The 9485-nt window shown below is 30.6% G+C and overlaps 1 protein-coding gene across 1 annotated transcript; it reads left to right on the top strand.

Moving 5' to 3' along the window:
• Window positions 1–3057: 3057 nt before the first annotated feature.
• On the top strand, window positions 3058–4777 carry LOC123192717 (protein JINGUBANG-like). The gene has a single exon (XM_044605361.1). It carries the CDS (start codon window positions 3261–3263, stop codon window positions 4581–4583), a length of 1323 nt encoding a protein of 440 aa, XP_044461296.1. The 5' UTR covers window positions 3058–3260; the 3' UTR covers window positions 4584–4777.
• Window positions 4778–9485: the final 4708 nt, after the last annotated feature.

Below are 9485 nucleotides of genomic sequence, written 5' to 3'. Positions count from 1 at the left end.
CCTTTTGAAGTTTCACGTTCACCCAATTTGTCCATTCAACTTCTTTGCCTTCTCTTGTTGCCAAGGGTCCATCGTCTCTAGACGTTGTTAGTCTATATAACTATAAGAATTTATGATACTCCAAAAGCAACGAAAGTAGAATTTAAAACTTTTGATATATCATAAACATACTTGGATCCATTTGTCAATTATCATACAATCATACAAATACAAATACTCGATCTATACAATCAAGAAAAATAATTATATCTACATAGATAATTCCTATTCTTTGATAGTGACAAAATGTGGTTGCAATCATTCAAAATTTAAGTATAAGATCACACCTTAGTATACATATGACACATGAACAAAGGAGGTTCAAACATGCACAAACGATTTGCAAGAATGTCAGTGAACAAGTTGGCGTTTGGTTTGCACGAGCGTGCCATTAGTGTGTGGGCAAGAAGTCCTGAAAATTGTGAAATAGCATATCTTTATATAGAGACGATGCACGAATGTGCACCCAATGTTTTTCTTATTCATATAATCTATGATTATCTATATTTCAAGGTAAATAAGATCTATGAATGATTTTTATCTAAGGATAATACATGTCTATGCATAGACTATGCACAATTGCATATAGGTTAAATTATCCATATACGATTTTATCCTTATCCAGTTGGATACAATTCACCATCCACAATCTGTACCACACCCAAACACCTTAGATTTATTACTTTTTGGTCCTTAAATATAATAATTTATACTTTGAGTTCAAACACTTCATGAGACTCAAAATTGTCTATACTCCGATATCATATCGAATTCATCTCAAATAACTTATGCCTATAGAATTTGATCAAATTCTATTGTGTATGACTCATAAGTTTTCATTGGTTGGTAGTGAATGAATTTGTGTTGAACTTACAATCAGAGAGTTATCTATTCACAGGCCAAAATTGATATCTAGCAAGTCTCATCATGACAACCTAATTATCAAAATATTAGCAATTAACTTCTAACTTATCAACAATACAGTTACATTTATAGTTCAATCTCTTTGTCATACGATATTTTTTTAAGGTTGAGATACAAATTTAGTGTCTATCTCAATATGTCTTCAATATGCATGAGTTGACATCTATATCAATAAATAAACAGTATTAGATTGAGCATCAACTCAATTCTATTATATTCACAAATTTATGTGATCATTGATATCTATTAATAAACCTATTAGATATATCAACTTTTACGACTAAAAATGACAAATTCTTTTTTTCTTATTTTGTCTAAATCTTCAATCATGGTTTTTGAAATTGCCTAAACTCAAAATACAACCCTTCCATTTTTACATACAACACTCCCACGCTTATCTTCTCAAACCGACACCCTAATCCACGATCAAATGAGAAGAAATGTTCTCTTGTCAGGTAAAAATAGAATGGAAAATGGAGAGGAAAAGGAAAGGAAATGACAAGAAAAGGAAGCCGAGAAAAGAAGAGAAATGAAAAGGACTAAAAAAACAGAAGAAATAAAAATTTTTAAAAGATGTGTTGATTGAAAAAAAAAAGGAGAGAGAGAGAGAGAAATAAAGGGAAAGAGGGAGGGAGAATATTTTCATTATAAATAATAATTAATCGTGAAAAGATATATTACTTCTAATTTAGCATATTTTCACCTTTTTTTTTTACATACTTTATGATAAAAACAAATTTCAATAATAGAATTGATTGAGAAAAGAAAAAAATTAGGTTTTTTAATTTAAAAGACAAGGAAGCGTCATTAAGACAAACATTGAGTAAGAAACAATCGATTTCCTTTAACAAGTTTGATTAAATTGAAGTGGTTTAATTATATAAAACATAATTATAAATAAGGTTATATTGTACTAAATGTGGCTTAGGATTAGACAAAACTATTTATAATATTAATACATTCAAAATTTAACTTATGATTTTAAATATTAATACTTTTTGTTTTTCTTAACACTTGAATAACTTTAATTTTGAATGAACTAAATTAAATAATATATTATATTTGTATTTTTTAGAAGGCCAAAGTATTTATTAGCCCCCTCCCTCTCTCTTTTTTTTTTTTTTCTAAGTTTTCATTTATTAATTTTCAAAAACCGAATACATATTTATATGTTAAATTTTATAATTATTATTAAGGGTAACATTGTCATTTTGCAGGTTTAAATAGTGAAAAGTCAAAAGTCATTTGTAAACGTACAAGATTCAAATGACTCTAATGTGATATACTATAATAAAGTTTACCTTTAATTTATTCAGTCTGTAGTTATAAGTATAGGTGGTTACAGGGTCTTGGGGTTTACCATAAGGATTCCTCCAATTAATAGAAAAACTGTTATTTTAATATTTTATTTAAAGAAATAATAATTTATCATCATTTCTCACGTTAATTTTTAAAAATTAATAATTTCTTCTTTAACTTAACTTTAAAAAATTATTTTTTCTTCTCCTCTATCTAGAATTTTATATTTTAAGACTAACATTTATCTTTTTCAAAGTTAAAACATCATACTTATACCTAAAAAATTCATTCCCTCTTTGTAATAATTTTTTTTTAATGATTCACTTCAACACATAATCAACCCGATATACAGCACCTCATCTCCCTAATTCGACCGAAAAATGGCCAAAATTTGAAAATAAGTTTGAGGATATGTAACATAGTTGTTGTATTAAGACAGGGCTGAGAGGCTGAGCCAAGCCAAATAATTGAGGCTTCCCTTAATTTATAATACAGCAAAGTATGCCATTGGCCAAAGACCAAGTCAAAAGTCAAAATTTCCTTTTATGAACAAAAAGAAGTCCAACTATTTCCTATTTCAGTAGCAGCAAACTACAATCGTACAATTTCCGCTTCCTCTATTTCAGGATAAGAAAATGGCCCAACTGATAATCTACGACGCATCTCATTACCTCAATTCATGGCCTTTCGCGATTTTCTACTGCCACCTAACCCTCTCTGTGTCAACGTGGCAAGATCTAATTAGATGTGCCAAAATAACCATAGGCAAAGCAAAATCTTTTACCAATAGTCTGGGCCATCGCGTAATTTGCTAATATTCATTTCACTATTTCTCTCTTTTTAGTTTATACTTTTATTTTTTATTGAAGCTTTCCGTTACCTTCTCATTTCGTTTTCCTCTTTTTTCTTCGTAATTTACTGCACGCTGATCTTCGTCTTTTTAGTTTATTTCTTGTTTCTGCATATCAATTTGTGTTTGTGGTATTGCTTATAAGGAGATGAATGCAAGGAGTGGAGGAGGTTGGAGTGCATTTTCGGAAGAAAAAAACTTCCATGGCCAGAAATTTGGAAGTCTCGATAGTTCAGCCTCAGGTCCTATTGATGATGAAATATCTTCTCCGTATTCAAAATCTCCTTGGTCGGCTCATCACGAGGCTTCCACTGGTCTTGATGGTAGTTTTCCGTCAAATGTACTGATAGGGTCGTTAGTACGTGAAGAGGGTCATATATACTCACTAGCGGCCTCTGGTGATCTCTTGTATACCGGCTCTGATAGCAAAAATATTAGGGTTTGGAAGAATCAGAAGGAGTTTTCCGGCTTTAAAGCTAATAGCGGGCTGGTAAAAGCGATTGTTATTGCTGGTGATAAGATTTTTACAGGCCATCAAGATGGGAAGATTAGAGTTTGGAAAGTTTCTTCTAAAGACCCTAGTGTTCACAAGCGTGTTGGGACCTTACCAACCTTTAAGGATTATATCAAGAGTTCTATGAAGCCAAGCAGTTATATTGAAATTAAACGTCATCGTAATGCTCTATGGATTAAGCACATTGATGCAATATCTTCTCTCAGTTTGAGTGAGGACAAAAAAATTCTTTACTCGGCTTCTTGGGATAAAACAATTAAAGTATGGAGAACCTCAAATTATAAGTGTTTGGAATCCATTGTGGCTCATGATGATGCTGTCAATTCCATTGTTGCAGGGTTTGATGGATTAGTATTCACAGGATCAGCTGATGGCACGGTTAAGGTGTGGAGAAGGGAAATGCAAGGGAAAGGAACGAAGCACTTCTTTTCACAGACACTATTGAAGCAAGATTGTGCAGTTACAGCATTGGCTCTTAGTCCAGATTCTACAATTTTTTACTGTGGGTCGTCAGACGGGTTAGTTAATTTCTGGGAACGTGAAATGCATCTCTCTCATGGTGGAATATTGAAAGGCCATAAATTGGCAATTTTATGCATGGTCACTGCTGAGAATCTTGTGATAAGTGGATCAGCTGATATGGGGATTTGCCTGTGGAGGAGAAAGGATAAGGAACACGTATGTTTATCGATGTTAACAGGTCACAGCGGACCTGTCAAATGCTTAGCAGTTGAGAAGGACGATGGATCCATTTCTGGTGAAAATGGGTGGATTTTATACAGCGGCAGTCTAGACAAGTCGGTGAAGATGTGGCGCATATCGGAGCAAGCACCGCCAATGGCGCAGCCTAGTAATATACAGCAATATTCAGCAGATGAGCACGGTGGTGGCACTGCACCCACTTCGTTGCATTTTGCTCCTAGCTTCGCTTCCCAGGCGAAAATAAGCCAAAAATAGAACTAGAGGGAGAGCGTTCAACTTAGTAAATTTCATTTATTACTAAAACTAATGCATGGTATATAAATTTGAAGAGACACAATAACCATGTTCAATGTTTCATAATTGGTTTGAGTTCACAAATAGGTATATTTTTTATTTGTGTTATCATATGATTAAATAATTTTGAATTAAAAATAAAAAAAATTTAATCACGTAATAATATATAATATCTATTTATATACTCAAAATAGGTATGTATATTATTACTTTATTTTTTGTTATTGTGTATTGATTTTTCAGGGTGTAATTTGAGTTGACTGTTGCTCAAATGTGTGTGATAACACACTGTAGCTGGTGTAGGCAATATCTAGGGCAAGTAATTTGATAAATTTGAACACATTCCTGGACTAAATAAAGGTGTGTTTTGAAGCCAAATTAACTCAAATTTGAATTTATATTCAATTAAAATTAGAGTTTTAATTCGATAATTTATTTCAAATTTAAAAGCTCGTGAGTGTTACTATAGTGGTTACTCTTCTTTTTCAATCATTTTTTTCTTAACAGTTCTGTTTTTCTCTCAGTGACTCTTCTTCTTCGTGACATTGCTCTTCACCATACTGACTAAAATTTGTTCTATCGTCCAACGCTAGAGAAAAAGCAATATCAAAAATTGATCACACTTTAATTGTAAGAGAATTTTATCCCACAAAACAGAATAGACAGAATCACCGTAAGGCTTATGTATTCGTACAATGTAACCTGGGCGGAACCAGCCCCACTTAAGGTAGCCCAGGCCTAACCTTAAATAAAAAAAAAAAGGTCAAAAGACCTTTTTCCCACCCAATGTATAGTGTATTTCATTGCCACCCACCAACTTTGAAAAACTCAAACACGACCCACAATCAAATTTCCGTAAAAATTTTCAATTAACATTAAGAGTATAATTATTATTTAACAAAAAATTAAAGTTTTATTATATTTTTTTTCCTATATTTAAAAACTTATATTTTCTCTCCAACCTAAAGTTTAAAAAATGACAAAAACTCTCCTAAAATTTGTTCCTCTTTCTCTAATGTCAATATTTTTTTTCTCAGTCATCGACCGTCCTCCCTTCCCCTATACCTCTCTTCCGATACAATTACAAAGTAAAGTGACCTGTACCATCGAAAAGGATGAACGAGCAAAACTAGAGTTCATCTCTATTTAGTGATCCATCTTTAACAAAAATTCCAGTTCCGTGCACAAGTTGGTTTTGAAAACTCTAAATGTCAAATAAAACATTAATTATTGTATTTCCAGAGATTTCAAAACTGGCCAATGATAAATGTATTGAGATGACGCCGAGACAACGATGTTGTGAAAAAATCAAGGATCAGTGGTAAGTCATTGACTTTCAACGTTACTGGTAATAAATAATTTTCATATTTAACAATAAAGTCTCCTAATTAAATGTCCTTTTTGGACTATTTTAGACCGCGTAAAAGTTCAGAAAGTATCAACAAGGGGATTATCCATGCAAGTTGTCTAACTAATACACGTTTCTCTGCTTTCACAAGTCATCAATGAATTGGAAGAAGACTCATGAAGGCCAAGTAGTTGTCGGTGGGCAGTTGGTAACAGACCTATTCGTTGTTAAGCAAAAGTCTTCCCGGTCGTCAGCTTAGAAAAATAAAATCTTTTGCATTTTGCTTTCAGGTGTTAAACCTAGTTCTGATTAATCTTAATTACGCATAGTATATAGATACAACTAGTAATTTTTAACATGATTCGTTAACTAAATATGATATAATATGAAAAATATCATACTAGGGTTAAACTTTTTTACACAGTTTATTTTGAGTTAACTTAACACAATTCAAAAGTAAATAAAATAATGTTAAAGTTTATACGAAAATATTCTAACACAATCCGAATCAACTTAAATGTTTTAGAGAAATTTTACTTTAATAAAATTTGTTATAGATAAATTATAAAAATGTCAAGAGATAATATCAATAATAGTTGAAATTTTTATAAATTACATATATTTGAATTTTTAGATAATAAATAATTACTTATATTATTATTTATTTTTATTTAAATATTTTATTTTTTATTATTACATAATAAGAATTTGATTTGATTAGTTAGATTATAGACATATTTTAAATGTTTTACTAATATTATAATTATATGTTATATTTTTATAGTAAAAATTTGAAATATTTAAATATTGCACATAGTTGTATCTTTGTATAATTATAATTACTCATATTATTTTTATTTAAATATTTTATTTTATTATTAAGTAGTAAAAATTTAATTTGATTAGTCATATTATTGACATGTTTTAAAAGTCTTAGTAAGTAAACTTTTAAACTATTTGTCGATAAAACAAAATGTTATATTATATGTTTTATTAATAATAGATTGAGGTAATTTTGTGAAGAAATTAAAACGATAAAAATACTTTGTAAAACAGAAACAATTAATAATTTTAGATCAATTTCGGTTGGATCGAGTCAACTCAAATATTAAAGGGTTGAGTTAAGGTTAAAAAATTTTAACACAATTCTGATTCAAATCGAGTTAGAATTAAAGGTTTCTGATACGAAATCCAAACTGACATAAACTACCCGGTTTATATCTAGAATACCAAAATACAAGTTTAATCTAAATACATAATCAAAATTAAGAATTAAAAAAAAAAAAAAAACATGTTTGAGCCTTGTCTCCAAATCCGAAGAACCTTTGAGTCTCATTTGAAAATCGAAGATATGTTACGATAGGTCTTATGCTCCAAAAATCTTCTTTATAACGATAGGGTTTCAAAGTGGGTATTTAACTAATTTATAAAAAAGATTATTGAACTCTTTTAAAGGTTTACCTTAAAGACCCACACTAAACCGTTCACCTAATTTTAGAAAATCTATCAAAATGAAATTATTTTTATTGATAATTTAAAACTCATCTATGTAAACTGTTATTAGAGTATTAAATTACTAAGTTTTATTAAACACAAAATATAATTAATGTCAATACAAGAAATTTTCTAACATTAGGTGCAAGAAAATACAGTTTGGTTGACAGTTAAAAGGATAACAAGAAAATGAAGGAACAAACTTATAATTGTTGTAAATATAATTAAACAAAAATTAAAAGTGAAAAGAGAAAGATGCAGTAGAAAAAAGAGAAGAAAATGTATAGGAAGAAGCAAAATCTTCAATTAAACTGAGGGAAGGCACTTACACGAACATAAGGCAAAATGGGTGTCTGTTAACAATGGAGGTTGTGGGGTCTTTATACAGAAGATCTCACTGCCGCCCATTGTACACATTTCATGCTTATCTTCTTCTTCTTATATTTAATGTATTCCCATCAAATTTTCAATTATGAGTAGAAATACAATTAAAAGGCAAGGCAACCACTACCTTCTGCAGAATTAAATAATCACCTGACTTTGTTTTTGTTATGAAAGAGAAGTTTATATCAAGCAACAAATGTGTAACATTTTAGCTGTCAATTACAAGCTTAAACCAGCAATTATAAATCTTAACTAAATCATTGAATCTCTAGGCAGAAAGTTCATACAAAAAGTGAAAAAAAAAAAAAGCAAACAAATGACCTTTAAAAAATAACTTAAATGATAAAAATGAGGTTTTATATATAAGAGAACATAGGTTCAAGTCTTTTCTAACGATATATCAAAATCAAACTCTATAGAAACTCGAGAGCATATGAACGGCACACTTTCTTAATATGAGTTTTTTTTTTTCTTTTGGTCTAAAAAAGAAAAAATAGTGATAAATGACATTAATAAATGATCATGGGCTTGTTTGGGATGTATTATTTATCAAAATTATTGGATTATTAGCTTAACCAAATGCTGCATGTTTGAGATAGATTATGAAAAGAATAATATTGTGGATTATAATTAAAATTTTGAATTATTTGCCCATAAGCCAAAAGCTTATGTGGTAACTTATTTTTGCCTATTGGGTTGTGTAATTTAATGATTTTTTTTCCTTTTGATACTTATGTCTAGCTAGGAATTACCCCATTGTACCAAGTTTAGAGAAATAGAATTACCAAATTCTAAACAGTTGAAAATCCTTTACTCAAATGTTGTTACCACTGGAGAATTTGTTTGGGCTCCTAAATTAGGTGGTTTGCCTTCGCATTGGCAAGAAATGAGAGATACTAATGACGATAATGAAGATGATGAGATTGAGCACGAGGTTATAACCTACCATCTTCATGTTAGAAAAAGGGTCGCTAAAAAATCAATTTCAAACACTTTCAAAAAGAGACTTAGTACAACAAATAAGATGTTTTGAATATTAGATCAATTAGTTTATACTGTCTAATATATGGTCCTACATCCAAGATAACATCAGACATTAGCATTATAGTTTGCATTAAGTTGCTAAAGTGTCCCCCTGGACTTGTCCATAGCCAATCATTTTTGTTCGCTAGAAAGATGTTGTGAAATAATTCTTTTCTTTTTCTTTAAACTCTTCATCAACCAGACTAGGTTGATGCATGTTCTACAGATTTCATAACACCTAAAATTTTTGCATGCCACAACTTACTTGTCATTAGCACTACACATGTTTTCATGTATAGGGTAATATTACATGCATTAACAATTCACTTTTGACTTTTCTCTTAACATCTCATAACATATCCAAACGTGTCTATGGAAGTCCTAAACATGTCTAAAGTCTATTGTAAAAATGTCAATGCTCTTATGTGTCTTGTATGAACTTCTTAAGCATGTATGTATATCCCATGTAGGGCTCTTACATAGGGTTGGACTCGAGCCGAGCCAGCTCGAGCTCGGCTCGGCTCGGTTCAAGCCCAAAACGAGTCGAGCTCTATTTGGCTCGATCGAGCTCGAGCTAAGTTCGAGCTGGCTCGGGTTGGCTCGATAGATTTTTT

This window comes from Mangifera indica, chromosome 1 (assembly GCF_011075055.1).
Source record: "Mangifera indica cultivar Alphonso chromosome 1, CATAS_Mindica_2.1, whole genome shotgun sequence".
In the NCBI taxonomy this organism is placed as follows: Eukaryota; Viridiplantae; Streptophyta; class Magnoliopsida; order Sapindales; family Anacardiaceae; genus Mangifera; species Mangifera indica.
Note: the sequence above shows the minus strand (reverse complement) of the source record. Positions and strands in the feature narration are given on the sequence as shown.